A 14,941-nucleotide genomic window follows, 5' to 3' on the forward strand; every position below is an offset into this window, starting at 1 on the left:
AAAAAACAATAAAAAGAACAGATAGATCGACATGTTAGCTTTTTAATGCCACCAAGATTGACTTAGTCTGATAAGCCATTTGAAGGAAACATTATCTAAAAGATAGTGTAATATCATATATTTTTATACTTAGTTAAATTAGAGATTTCTGAAATTTGGCTAAGTATTGTAGAAAGATAAGAAAACCCTCAATATTAGGATGCAATAATTGAGTTTGGGCGTAGCCCAGGTCTCATCGACAAGGCCTTAATGAGCCACTTAAAACGTGAGAAAAAAAATTATTTTCAATTTTTAAATTCGAGCGAAATTCGAGTTATATATCATTGAATGTGTCTCAAAATTCTGAGCATAACAATATTTTATTTTTCTAAATTCGGGTTACAGTTGGCTCGAAACTCATAATTTTTCAAAAAAGGATCGCCTCGACGGGCTGGGTTCGGATTTGGATCGGATTGGATCTAATGTATTTGATCCAAATTAATATGGATCTAGACTCTATCCAAGACCCATATTAATCTGGGATTGATCCAACCCAATTAAATTTTAGATATGGATTTAGATCTTAAATATGAATCTAGATCCAAACCCATGCCCAAAGAAAATCCAGCTTTAAATTCACTTTTATATTTAAATTGAAGTTAATTTAGAGTTAGAAAGACACCTAGAGGGATAAGGTACCCTTTGAAAGTTTTTAGGTATTTAATTATTAATAATTAATTAATTAATTTTGAAATTTAATTTTGATGGTTGTTTAGGACTCCTTAATAGAGTCCTTATATATGTCTATTTAGGCTAAAGAAGGTTTGAGAAAGTGAAATTGAATTAGGAAAGAAGCTTTGAAAAGTCAACTTTAGAGTTTCAAAAGTTTTGAAAAGTGAGAGAGTCCCAATTAAATATTAACTCCAGTCATCTCTAGAATGTTGGATGGATAAGAGGGGGTGTCACCCCCATTTTCTCTATCAATAGCCTAAAAAAATGTCAATGCCAACAAGAGAGAGAGAGAGAGAGAGAGAGAGAGAGAGAGGAAGAGAAAGGGAGAAAGAGAGGAAGGAGAAGGAAGAAGACGAGAAGCTTCTCCAATCATCTGACGTTTTCACTGTTGATTTCTAGTTCTTTTTCGATCTACGATCAAGGTACAGGTCTTTCTCTTGTTTCGAATGAGAAAAAGAGCATGAATATGATTTTCATGTAAGATTTTAGTAAAAATCTATGAGGAGAGAGTAAATCTGTATATTTACTCTAATATGGGTTTTATGTTTAGCTTTTCTGGGATTTATGTTCAGAAAAATATATATATTAATGCTTGTATCCCTAAATCAAGACAGATTTGCCATGTTTGTAACATGCGCAAATCTAGCTTAGATTTAGTGTATAAAAAATCTTGAAAACCTAATGCAAAAATCGGCATATACATGTAGGTTTGTGAGAAAAGTTGTTCATACATGATGCATCTACATGTAAATCTGCTTATTATCTATGCATACCTAAATACATGTTTGCTTATCCATGTACTTTTGAAATATGCAATCGTAAATTCTTGTATTCTGATCGAAAATACATATATTCATGCATACTTAATTGAAGAAGAGTTGCATATGCTTGAATGTAAATTTAGCTATATATGATTACCTGAAATTTAATCTAAATCTGCATGCAGTCTTAAACGTGAAGCTCCTTTTATGCATACATACTTGCCATGTAAATCTTTAGTTATAGCCATGGTTGAATGAGGAGATTGTTCTCTTTTAGAGAAAAAAGGGATCTTGGTGTTTCAAAAAAAATATTATAATAAAATTTGGTTTTGATAGGCTGGCTATCAGGCCAGCATAACCTGACATGCTAGGCCCTACCAAGCTTGGCTGGGATCTAGTCAGGTCAGACCAGACCCGGCCTGATGTTCGCTGAGCAGTCGGCAGCCCAACCGAGTGGCTCAGTTGGGCATGCTGAGCCATGTCAAGCCTAGTCCAGCCACTCGGCTGGACTGGTGCAGGCCTGTCAGCCCCTGCCAAGCTTGGCCAGGTCTACCTAGGTCTAGACCCAGCCGACTGGGCCTGAGTCGAACCCCAGTCGAATGGGTGTAAGTGTTTTCTTTAAAAAAAAAGAAGTGTATATATTATAAAAAGCGAACTTGGGTTTTGTATTGAGTTAGAAATATGGGAACTTCTCGTGCATAGAGAATGCAAAATTATGATTGTGCATGTTTTCAAGAATTTCAACAATGGACCATGAATTGGACTATAGTGGATATGTTGCATTACATTCTTGGAGATTTGATTAAGCACACAAAATTTTCAGATTTGTTATTTGAATTGGTCTTGGTTTTATGCATGCAAAAGAATGATATTTTTTCACATGTTTGGACTTGTTATGCTCTGCATGTTCATAGTGGTAATGCATAGTTGTTTTCATGTGCATATGTATACATGAAATTGATATGTTTTTGCATGTAAATAATTGTCAGAGTGTTCACATGTTTAATTAAAATAATTCATGAATGAAAGCATGTATTTGGCATGATTATATGAACACATATATATGAATATTGAACATATGCATATGAATAGTGTTGTTCCATGCACATATCTGAATTAGCATACATGATTGTGCATTGACAAAGCATGTGAAATAAATGCATAGTTGCATGTTATTTATGAATTTTGCATATGAATACATGGATGATAAAAAATGGATCATTGTGGGGCGTGTGAGCCTTGAGCATGTGTTGTTCCTTGTTTATTTGTTTATGCATGACAAAAATCATACTTGATATTATTGTTTTAGTTACACTGTTCTATATTGTCACGGGCTATGGTCGCGTGAAGAACTTCACATATTGATTTGCAAACCTGTGTTCTTAATTCTTACATGTTGAATTGCATATTAAAAAAAATGAATTAATAACACGATAAAAGAAAAGTAAAGAACAATGTAATTTACGCTTCCTCGATGTCTCTTTTATAGTATGAGAATCCTGGACATTGTGGTTTTGGGAAACCGTGAGGATACTAAAACTTCGTGTGCATTGTTGTGCCCCTGAACTCGATATGGAGGTTCCTCTCCCGACTACGGTTTTAGAGAGATTTCGTCACTTTGCCGGGGGGTGGTGTATAAACACAACTATTGTTTTGGTATACCAAGAAAAGTGACATTAGTGGATGTCGATTTCCATAATGTCCTGATATTAGATGTTGATTTCTAATACTCTGATGAATGATGTTGATTTTTTATATTGGTCGAGGGCTGGGTGTGGAACCCAATAATAAAATACAAATTACATGTTAAGCTACAACTAGAGACTTAACTTGGCCTCAAAAAATTTTACCTGTTTTGAGTATCCGCGGGTAGTAGTAATAAAAAGAAGAACTAAAGTTTGTGTGCACTTAATAAGGATATGCATGTAAAAGAAAACTTTGATAAAAGACAATAATTTATTCATGCATGTTCACTTAAATCATGCATATCTTTGTTATGCATTAGATCATGCATATTTACTTATTTTCTTACTTGTGATGTAATGGTGATTGCATAATATTTGCTCTCTATTGCATGATAAATATCTTTATTGCTTAATTGGAGTTCTCTATTGATAATAATTGTTCTCTTTTGTTTGACAATTATTTTATATTGCTTGAATGATTATTTGAATTATGAATTTATTATAAATGTATTTTTCTAAAATATTGCATGATTCTTATTTATGTTCTTTTTTCTTATTTATTTTATTAGAAAGACTTGTACGTAGAATCTTTGGATTCTAACACTCTTACTTTTATATTTTTTTAGTCTCTGAAGCTCAGTGAGGGGACTTGCTTTGCGAGGAGCTACGAGGGTTATGCAACTACTTTACATATTCTTTTGGGATAACGTGGCTCCGCACTTTTTCACATGTCTTTTGGACTTTATAAATTTAATTAATAAAGTTGGTTTGTTTTGGATGATGGTAATATAAGATCCCTTGTGGGTGTGAATGTGTTATAATTGTAAAGGCTTGGGTCTCTGAGAATGTTTTCGCAATTATTTAAAAAAAAAATTTACCACATTTTCACGGGTATGAGTTGGGGTCATTACATATGTGATGAGAAAATCTGATATATTTTATACAAGGATGATAAAGTTTGCATATATTTTATGCGAGCACGAGAAAGTCCATATATATTTTATGTAGAAAACCTCACAAAGTCTGCATAAAATATATATGAACTTTCTCATCCTCACGTAAAATATATGTAGACTTTCTCATCCTCACTTATATTTTATGCAAACTTTCTCATTCTTACATAAAATATAAATAGATTTACTTATCCTCGCATAATATATATGTGAACTTTCTCATACTCACAAATATTCATCATTTTTTGCCTATATTTTATGTGCACTTTATGAGGTTCATAAAAAAAATTAGGCAAATCTACCTTTTAGTCAAAGGGTGTGATATAACCAAAAAATATATATTTTAGAAGAGTTTTTTCTCAAACTGCTCATCAAATGAAGGCAATCTTAGTGGTGTTGGAAAGCTAACATGTCAATCTATCTGTGCCTTTTAATATTTTTCTTGATTACTGGCTCAGGTATCCAAAAAATAACATAAAATAATCAAGTTAGGTGCAACCATGCTCGTTCAACATAAAATAAAAAGTATTTTTGTTTAGTTTTTTTTGTTTCTTTATGTGTTTTTTCGAAATCCTTCAATTTTTGAGTAAAAAATCAATAGGAAAGATTATCACAAAGTAAATTTACATATCTCATTTTAATGCCTAACATTTGTAGTTTTGGTCATCCAATAGATCTTGGCAAATTGTAGTTTTTTTTTTTTATAAACACCTCATTTTTGTGGTAGAGTACTATACTTTTTCTCTTGCATAATCCCTTCACAATTGTATCTATCTTTTCGCTTTATACTACTTTTTAACTATATAGAATTACCAAAATCATCCTAACTCTGTTCAAAATTGCATGCAGATCCTCTAAGTGGTTGGAAGTAAGGTTGCAAAGAAATCAAATATGGTATGATATTCTATCAGAGTCCGACATGCTTTCTTTCTCATATGGATTCTTTTAAGTAAAATCTGAATGTGGATTCAAGTCCGTTGAACGAGATCAATTTTGGATTCAGATCAGCATTTGAAGTCTAATCTTGAGTTGATGAGAATCAAAATCCGACAGTATTGCATTTTTTTACATGTAAATAACCTGTTGTACTTTATTTTTCCCGGATCCAATATTACTACTTGTATTCAATCTAGTTCAGAACTGGATAAGAATTCTGTAACTACTGTTTGAATTTTATATTTGAATCTAGCAGGATCCGGCCAGAATTATCCAACCCATTTGGTTTGAAGTTGGAATAACGGAACCAGACAATTTAGGAAATCATCCTACATTTGTAGGTTGCTTCCGGTCATTTTCACAAAAGTTCAATTTTTTCTTTTTCCTCCATTTTTTTCTGCACTCCCCGTCCATCCCAATAGTGTGAACTAGGGGTGTCAACGGGTCAGATCTGGTTCGAACCCAGGTAAGTTCAAACTCAGATCCAACTAGAGGTGGCTCTTGGATCGGTCTTATTGGGTCTGCGATATGAAAAACCATACCCAGACCCTATAAGAATTACAAGAATCACCTGATCCATACCCTGTAAAATAATATTCTTTTATCTTTTTATATTGAAAAATCATGGATCTTAACCAAAACTCGGGTTAGGCTCAGGTCTGATATAAAATTTTACAAGCCATACCCAGATCCATATATTAATCAGACACTTTTAGGTCCGACCTAGATTCTTATCAGACCTCATTCTTTATCACCAAACCTTGACCTTATAGGGTTTGGTTAGGGTTGGGTCCAAGTCAAACCCTACCCATCGATACCCATAGTGAACCATACATAAAAGTTGGACCGTACAGGAAGAAACGACTTTGTCTCAGTTCTGCAAATTACTGAACAATCCCATATACTTCATGGAATGGAGAAGGTTATCCCTTAGGCTTCTTTGGTCATTACGAAACTGGATTTTTGGACATATCCTACCTATGTGATAACAAAGGGAAAACCACCACCTGACTCAGACTTGGGTCTGGATTTGGATTTGAGAATTGGTCAGCTTAGTCAGTAGAAGATGCCTCATAATCCAATGACAAATAATTGTTCATTTTCAAAATATGGAGGACCAAATAGGTGTGGCGATGCGTCTGACAAGCACCATATCATAGTAGATCCGAACCCGAATATAGCTTTTAAGCAATAAATTCAAATATGAATTAGATCCAACCCAGAAGAGTTGAGTCCAGGTCCAAATCTAATATAAGACCTCGTAAACGAGCTAAATGAGCTGATCTTGGCTCAATAATAGTAAAACTTTGCTTGGAATTAGCTTGCAAGTTGACACGAGATGGCTCATTTTGAAAAAATAAATGTTTTTTGAAATTTGATAATACATAACATATAACATATGTATCAGTGGCGGAGTCAGGGGTGGGCGGCCGCCCACCCTAAAATTTGAAACCAAGTTGACTCATGACTCGGGAAACCGAGTCGAATCGGGACTCGTGAAACCGAGTCGACCGGGACTCGGGCTCTCGATGAGTCTAGAGCCTGCCAAAAGGGGCGATGGGTAAAACCCTCGCCAGTTTTCTAAAGCTCTGCCCCTCCATTCCGGCGTTCCCCTTCTGTCACAGGCAAGGCGGCAACCCCTGTGCTCTACAGTGTCGTCGGCCTCCCTTCGGTGAACCTGCGGTGGCGATGCCCCCCTCCGAGCTTCTCCCTCTTTGCTGTAATCTTCGACGACGCGAGGCATCGATGTCGCAGTCAGTCGGACCTTCGCCAATCTCCAACGACCATCGCTAGCATCCGACCGTCGCACTGTCTCAGGTAACCTCCCTAGTCCCTACCCCCCTCTTTTGCTTTTCTTGTCGATCAACAAACACGATAACCCTGTTTGCGGTTTCTGAGAAACTGAAGCCTTCAGTTTCTCAGAAACTGCAAAGCATCAAACGACCCATGTCGCCAATGTCGCCGACCAAAAGACCTGCCGGCGACGACTGCCAACACAACGCCCAGGCCCAGTCATGCCCACCCCTGGCTCCGCCACTGTGGTTGCGCCCAGCGATCGATGGACGTCGACGGGTCGAATTCCGACGGCCGGGAGTTCAGGAGCGCGAGGGAGATGTGGAGCGAGAAGATCGGATAGAACAACCCCGCCAGGAAGAGGGATTGGTACAGCAAGGGCGTCTCTTACTGGGAGGTGAGATCTCCGGCGGTTCCTTGTCGAGAGAATGGGTTTCTAGTTTTTTTTTTACTTCTAATCCGAACTGAGGAACATGAAAAATCTTGTTTGGTTTTCATGTTGCGGACTTTTTGAAATTTGTTAGGGTTTAGGGGGTTTTTTCGGGGTTGAGAGATGGTCCTTTGTTTAGGGTTTGTGCTCGTGGAGCTTCAGAATGTTTGGGAGTTACCTTGATTTATTTCACTTTTGATTACCTCAAACTTCTTTTTCTTTATGTTTCTTTTTGTTCTTCCCGGGAAGTTGAATTCATTCCCTCCATTTCTAGATTCAAGTATTTCAAGATTTTCTCTTTTGGCGTTTGGATGCAACCACTTATCCAGAAAAAGCAGGGTTTTGGAGTAGATTGTTGCTTACCTTAGCTCACGTCAGAGAGTAGATCTCTCTGCTTTGCTTTGATTTATCAGTCATTGGAGATTCACAATTTTTTCTAGTATGAGTTCATTTTCCCTCTTCATGAAATGGATCTTAAATTGGTATAATATATGTTATCTGGATTTAGGAGCCATATTCATCTAAATTTCAGGATACACTAGCATGCATTTGATCAACAAACTTTCTCACTTCATGTTGATTCGAGATTTTATATGTTAGTTATTAAGCATTTTTTATATTATAAGTGAATGATGGCTTTCTTATTTCTTCTCTGCTTTGCATTATGGAAAAAATATTGCAGAATGCTTACAACAATCTATGGCCAGAGTAGGACTGGATATGCGTATTGCTGAACTGGTATGATTGGGCGTTGTTGTTTGTGGCTTTACTTTTTGTATGTTTGTGTGACTTCTGCCAGAAATGCTTTTTAGATATAATGAACTGTTATGTCTTTCTATGTTGTCAAATTAGGAAAAATATGGCATGCATGTTAAGCTCATTGTTTTTCCTTTTTGTTGGTATGATTCATCAAACCTTTGTAGCTAACTTTTGGTAGATGATTTAGGGTCAAAAGTTTGACTGGCCTTGGGATGTTCTAGAATCTTAACAACAGAATATTGGGTTAAATATATAAATCCTTGGTTTGGACCATATGACATCTTGTTTCTTCTTTGTGTTTTATGACTAATTTGATGTTCATAATTTCCAAAAAAGGCCTCCATGTTTGGTTGGTGATACCAGGTCTACCACTAGAAACAACTAAGACTGGTTAAAAAGAATCCAATATTTTGCAGAGATCTCATATCTATCACGGAAAACAACTAGTAGTATTCAGAGAAAAGTCTTTTAATTAAATAAACAAGTATTGACTAGCAAGATTATGCACCTAATATTTCATTATTTTGTTTCTCTAGTTTTAGGCTCAGCCTTATTTACTTTTATGAAAAGAAGTTATTAAAAGTTGAGAATTTGATTGAGTTCTGCTGTAGGCTATGTCGCATGGGTACTCCATTTTGACTGCTATTCCATATCCCTTTATATACAAGTCATACTGAAAACTTCATAAAAATGGTTGTATTCCTGTATCTGCAGTTGTATCCATGTGACATAGGCTGTAGGCATTCTGACAGCTTGTTATAAAAGAAAGTTAAACCTATTTATCTTGATTTCAATGGCCAATTTTATGTGTTATGAGTTGGCTAAATGAATTATCATTGATCAAGAACTTGATTTTTTAGACTGACACTGGACTTTGCTTCTACTGCCTCCTCTGATTGCCAACAGGGGGCTTCGCCTCCTGCCTTGTTCTTGTTCTCATTTCATTTTACTCGATCCTTTTTTGCAATGAGATTTGGCTTATATAACATTATCATATTTTTTTCGTTGCGTAGGAATGGATAAGTTTATAACGAAAAGGTCAATCTTTGATAAATCTTCTGTAACTCGAGAAGGAGAACTAAGTCAGAAAATATGCAAAACATAAAATGATGAATCAGAGTTACCTGCAGACCCTGCACTTCGTCCTTCTATTTCTAGTTATCATCCTAATATCAAAGATAATGTTCGTAGAGCATATATGATCTGAGGTCCTTGTCAACCTTGAGATTGTATGTTTCAACTAAACCATAAAAAATGAAGGTTCATTCCAGCTTGGTATGATGAGTATAAGGATTGGTTGGAGTATAGTACAAGTAAGCATAAAACATATTGTTTGCAGTGTTATCTTTTCAGGCCAAAAAGCACAAAGAAGATTAGTGTAGAGGCATTCGTATCTGAAGGATTTGATAACTGGAAAGACAAGAAGATGTTTGATAAACATGTTTGAAGCTCTGGCACTTTTCACAATTCAGCACGAATGAAGTGTCAAAATTTGATGCAACAAAAACAACATATTGATTCTATACTTTATCAACAAAGTGTTCTACAGAAAGATGAATATAGACTTCGCTTTGGGCAACTGTTAATGCAATCAGATACTTGTTAAGTCAAGGATTGGCATTTCGAGGGCATGATGAAGCTGAAGAATCTCTTAATAGAGGAAATTTTATTGAGTTGTTGAAGATATTTGCAAAGATCAATGATGACATAAATAAAGTTGTATTGAAAAGTGCTCCAGAAAATAACAAATTGATATCTTCTGATATACAAAAGGATATTGTCAAGGCTGCATCTATACAAACCACAAATGCTATTATCATGGAACTTGGAGATATTTTTTTTTCTATTTTACTTGATGATTCTCGTGATGTATCAACTAAAGAACAAATGGCTATTGTTTTACGGTTTGTTAATGAAAAAGGTCGAGTGGTTGAGCGATTTCTTACTCTTGTGCATGTTCTTGAAACAAGTTCTCTGTCACTCAAACAAGCAGTTGAAGAAACATTCTGTAAGAATAAATTAAGCATATCAAGTTTGGGTGGACAGGGTTATGATGGAGCAAGTAATACGAGAGGAGAGTTTAATGGATTGAAAAGTCTTATATTACATGAAAATGCATTTGCATATTATATTCATTGTTTTGCACATCAACTTCAATTGGCATTAGTTGGTGTTGCTAAAAAAATTCATTGCTTGATGTGTTTTTCAATATATTAGGCAGGTTGTCAACTTTTTTCTCCACTTCATGCAAGAGATCTGAGCTTATTCGAGAAGCAGAATTTATGTGAATTGCTGAAGCATTTGCATTAGGTGAACTTGAAACAAGATGAGGATTAAATCAAGAAATAAGTTCCAAACGACCTGGTGATACTCGGTGGGGTTCTCATTACGATGCTTTGGTTAATTTACTCAGTATGTATTCTTCTATTATTCAAGTGTTAGATTTCATTGCAGAAGATACATATTCAGGAAAAAGTTCAGATGCAATTATTTTATATCATCAGTTGCAAGATTTTGAATTTGTGTTTTGCTTACATTTGATGTGTAAAGTTTTGGGAATAACTGATGATCTTTAACAAGCACTTCAGCGAAAAGATCAAGACATTGTGAATGCTATGAGTTTAGTCACTATATCAAAACAGTGCCTTCAAGGTCTGAGAGACAATGGCTGAGACTCTCTCATAAACAAAATGTTCATATTTTGTAAGAGATTTGATATTTTGATTCATGATCTAGGGGACTCATATGCACCTCAAGGACAACCAAGACGTAAGGTTGAAAAGATCACCACATTGCATCATTATCATATTGATGTGTTTTATGTTATTATTGATTTGCAACTTCAAGAGTTGAATGATCGTTTTACTGAAGCAAATACAGAGCTCCTCCTTTCAATGGCATGCTTGAGTCCAAAGAATTCTTTTTCTGCTTTTGATAAAGATAAGTTGATTCGTCTTGCTGAGCTTTACCCTAAGGACTTTTCTAAAGTAAACATAATTAGACTGGAAAATCAATTGGATATATATATATTGCAGACATGTGAAACAATGATCAGTTTTCAAATTTAAAATCTTTAGCAGAGCTAGCAGAGATGATGGTAGCAACTCAAAAGCACATTGTATTTTCTCATATATATCTATTGATTAAGTTGGCATTAACTTTGCCAGTTGCAACAAGAAGTGTTGAAAGAGCATTTTCAGCTATGAACAATATCAAAAGTCGTCTACGTAATAGAATGTGAGATGAATGGATCAATGATGCTTTGGTTACTTACATAGAGAAGGAGACATTTGATACCATCAGTGATGATGCAATTATGAATTGCTTTCAAAATATGAAAAATAGAAGATGCCAATTGTAAAATTTTCATGAATTTAGTTGTTTGTATTTCTTAAGTGAACAATTTTTATTTTAGTTTAAAAGTACAATTTAAGGTTTTATCTTATTATGTTCATAAATTTAGTTGTTTGTGTTTGTAACAATTGTAATTTTAATTCAAAGGCTTATTTAAGTTTTATCTCTCCACGAATGACTGTTCATCCAGCGAAATTTTTTTGGCTCCGCCACTGGTCCGAATAAATGGATTGTCCTTTAAGACCATAGCATTGTCTCTGAGACCCAAAGTCTGCCCACCCAAGGAAAAACTTCTGGCTCCGCCACTGATATGTATAATATATATTATATAGTATATGCATAAACATATATATGATATATAAGATGAGGCTCATAGCTCACAATTCTTCAGCCAAGTTGAGCATAGCCAAACAACAAGCTACTCGTCTGGTTTCTCATCCGAATTATGTAGGATGAAAACGAATCATATCCAGAATAGTTAAATACATAGGAAAGTCAGATTTAAATCAGTATGAAAAAATCAATGTTCATACTGGATCTGGTCCACTTGCATTGTTGTACGTGAAAAAAAGGGTCACCACCAATGGTGTTTTTTCCAATATCCACCTTTATTATGGTGATACGAACAATGTTGTCACTATCTGTGAGAATCGGCCTGAATTGGCCCATTTGTATGGTATCTGCAGAAAACCGATATGGTACTAATTTGATTTGGATATTTTTAATAAATATAAAAAAAACTTAAATTTAATTTTTAATATCATTTTTATTTTTTTATAGATTTAACAAGTGTGACACAAATATTTTTAATCATTATCGACAGATTCACCTGAATCATTGGCCAAACTATTAGAATATCTGATAGATTCATTAGCAAAAAAAGCAAGACTATATCAGCTTTCGATTATAATACAATATAATTTTGGCTTACCAAATTTGACTAAACAGCATCAGATAAAGGCAGGTTCATTGGGGTCGCTCTAGAGATCTTCGAATCTTGGATCCAAGGATCCCAGACACGTTCGGAAGAGAGAAAAACTCTCTTAGGAAAAAAAGTTTGCTTATCAGAGTTTTTGATATGAGAAGTTTTTAAAAAAAAGTTTTTCAATTGTCTGCCAAGCATGAGAAAAACAAAGTGGAAAGATATAAAAAAATGAGAGAAGAGGAAGAGGGTGGTGGTGAGATGGATGGTGGTGGGGAGTGTAAATTTTTTTTTCTTGGTAGAAAACATTCCTCAACCACTTCTCACGGAAGAATATTTTCTATGAAAAATGTACTTTTTAGAAAACTTTCTTATTGAAAAAGTCTCGTTCTGTTTGGAAGGAGCGAAAAAATCATACCATTTTTTTATTTTGCATCACTTTTTCTACATCTTTCTCCTCCAAACGTGCCCTGAATCTGACATTCAGGATTCAAATGCACTCAAGGTCCGTGAAGGGTTTATATGTCATTTCAGGAGCTCAAAAAAACCCATGAAGGGCATCTTCCGTCCCAAAACCTACGTTACGTGAACAAGACAAACAGGACACGAGACACGATATTCTTGAGTCATTTATTCCGAAACTTGCATACAGTAGGACACGACACTATATTTGGTTGGAGTGTCCCTGTGACGTAAGCCAAGAATCTCGGCTTCGTCTGATCCGCCTCTCGATCGCATCGAACAGAAGCCAATAAGGACGACGATGAGAGAGAGCGAGTGAAGCGTGACCCCTTCCATTTGTCCGTATCTCCCTCTTCCTCTCTTTCTCTCTCTGCGAGAAAGCCGAAGGAAGGAAGAAGAAGTAAAGTTGTTGCTTCTTCCTTCTTCTTTTTCTTCTTGGTTCGGTGATGGCGTCGTCGACTTCGATCCCGGCGACATCGGCCGCTCCGGCGGCCGCCAAGGCGGCGCAGAACGCCGTCCAGCGACGCCTCCCCAGCTCTAGCCTCTCGTTCCGGCCCTCCCTCAAGACGAATCTCGGCGTCTCTGCATCGTCGTCTCCTTCTTCTCAGGTGAGTGAGGAGCTGGCCGGGCTCTTGTTCTTCTTTTTAGGGTTCGTGGGGATGCTTCGTTTGAGCTCTGTTTTGGGTTTTGTTTAATTCTTTTTCCCTCAAAAAACATAGAATCAACAATTAGAACTTCAAAAAGCTTTGTATCAATCCTGTCCAAGCATACAAACAACCTAATAGTCATAGCGGGGATCTAATGAACACCTTTCGGACTCAACAGATGATTTCCGTTTTGCTTGCTCAAAATTTTATTAGTAATTCTTCAAAACAAGGAAATGAGCTTTAATCTCCATTCCGGCCAATTCTACGACTTACAGCAACAACTTTGGGAATCATCCTCTCTATCAGATCTTGAAATAATTTAACCCACCCAAGTTTGTTTTAACTTTACCATAGGGAATGAATAAATTGTTGGGTTAAACCACCAAGTTGTGGGTAACGTTTTCCCACATAAAGTGCTCCTTCGGTTAAACCCATCACGTAATAAAAGGGGGAACGGTTGTTGAACCGTTCTCATTCAGTGACTATAAAAAAGAGGTTTCATGAGCAACCTGGGAGAAAAACACAATGTGGAAAAATCAAAACTGTGTATACAGTGAATAACACAGTGAAAGAGGGAATAGGGTCGACTCACCGGTGGCATTAGGAGGCCTGCTCTTGTGGTGGCTGCAGACCGGCTGAGTAACAAAACCCCTCTCGGGCAACATCCTCCGCCCTCCGGCAATGTCAGCTTCAGGTATGCATTATGTATGTGTATGTTTTGCTTTTGCAGGGGCTCCGATGGGCTGGTGGCTGAGGCGTCGGCGACTCCGGTCCGACGGTTAACTCTCCCCCCCCCCAACATTGGGTTGTGGGCCCACACCCCTCATCCGTTGCGGGGTGTGCTCTGGCCGTCTGACATAGCAGATTGTCGTGGGGGCGATTTCTCAAAAGAGGGGTTTTCCCCATCTGACAGCCGGCGAATGTCGCCGTTGGGCGACAGACAGCAAAAAAAATCAAAAAAAAAATCAGGGGTTTCGGGCTTTTACCTGAGGCCATTAGGCTGCTGGTTCTTTCGCCGTCGCCTGAGACTGCCGCGCAGAGTCGCCGTTATTTTGGCCAGCCACTGTCCGGCGATGCAAGCATCCAGCCGGCGGCGCTTTGGGTTTCCAGTAAAGCAGCTGTGCCGGGTCTGGACTCCGTGAGGGTCGTCGAAAGATGTGGCGGCTCGCCGACACACGACGTTGGTCGCCGGCGGGCGACATTAGTCGCCGACTGTCAGATGGGGAAAACCCCTCTTTTGAGAAAAATCGGGTTTTTTTTTGCCCCTTTTCAGTTTTTTTTTAACGGGTGGAATCGGATCGGGTCTGGTGTTTGTTCGGACCCAGATCCGGTTCATACCGGGTCTACCCGGATCAAGTCATACCGGGTCAGACCCGGATACAGTTCTTTCCGGGTCAAACTCGGATCCGGTTATATCGAGTCTGACCTGAATTCAGACACAACTCGGGTCTGGCCCGGATCAAGTTAGTACCGGGCCCGACCCGGATCCAGTTAAACCCAGGGTCCGACCTAGATCCAGTCCAAGTC

The 14,941-nt window shown here is 37.2% G+C and overlaps 1 protein-coding gene across 3 annotated transcripts in view; it reads left to right on the top strand.

Annotated features, from left to right (window-relative positions):
* The window catches only part of LOC149843025 (biotin carboxyl carrier protein of acetyl-CoA carboxylase 1, chloroplastic-like), a 36,407-nt gene that overhangs the window by 3,900 nt on the left and 17,566 nt on the right, over positions 1 to 14,941 (top strand). Inside the window, exon 1 of one of the 3 annotated variants that reach the window (XM_089999542.1) lies at positions 13,019 to 13,375. The exons of 1 other annotated variant lie outside the window; for it this stretch is intronic. In XM_089999542.1, coding sequence (XP_089855668.1) covers positions 13,214 to 13,375 — 162 coding nt within the window. In that variant the 5' untranslated portion in view covers positions 13,019 to 13,213. Of the gene's footprint in view, positions 1 to 13,018; positions 13,376 to 14,941 lie in introns of those variants that run through there. One more of the 3 variants, XM_089999543.1, reaches the window with a different exon arrangement.

The sequence above is a fragment of the Nuphar pumila genome, chromosome 3 (genome assembly GCF_984573655.1).
Source record: "Nuphar pumila chromosome 3, dmNupPumi1.hap1.1, whole genome shotgun sequence".
NCBI classification, from domain to species: Eukaryota; Viridiplantae; Streptophyta; class Magnoliopsida; order Nymphaeales; family Nymphaeaceae; genus Nuphar; species Nuphar pumila.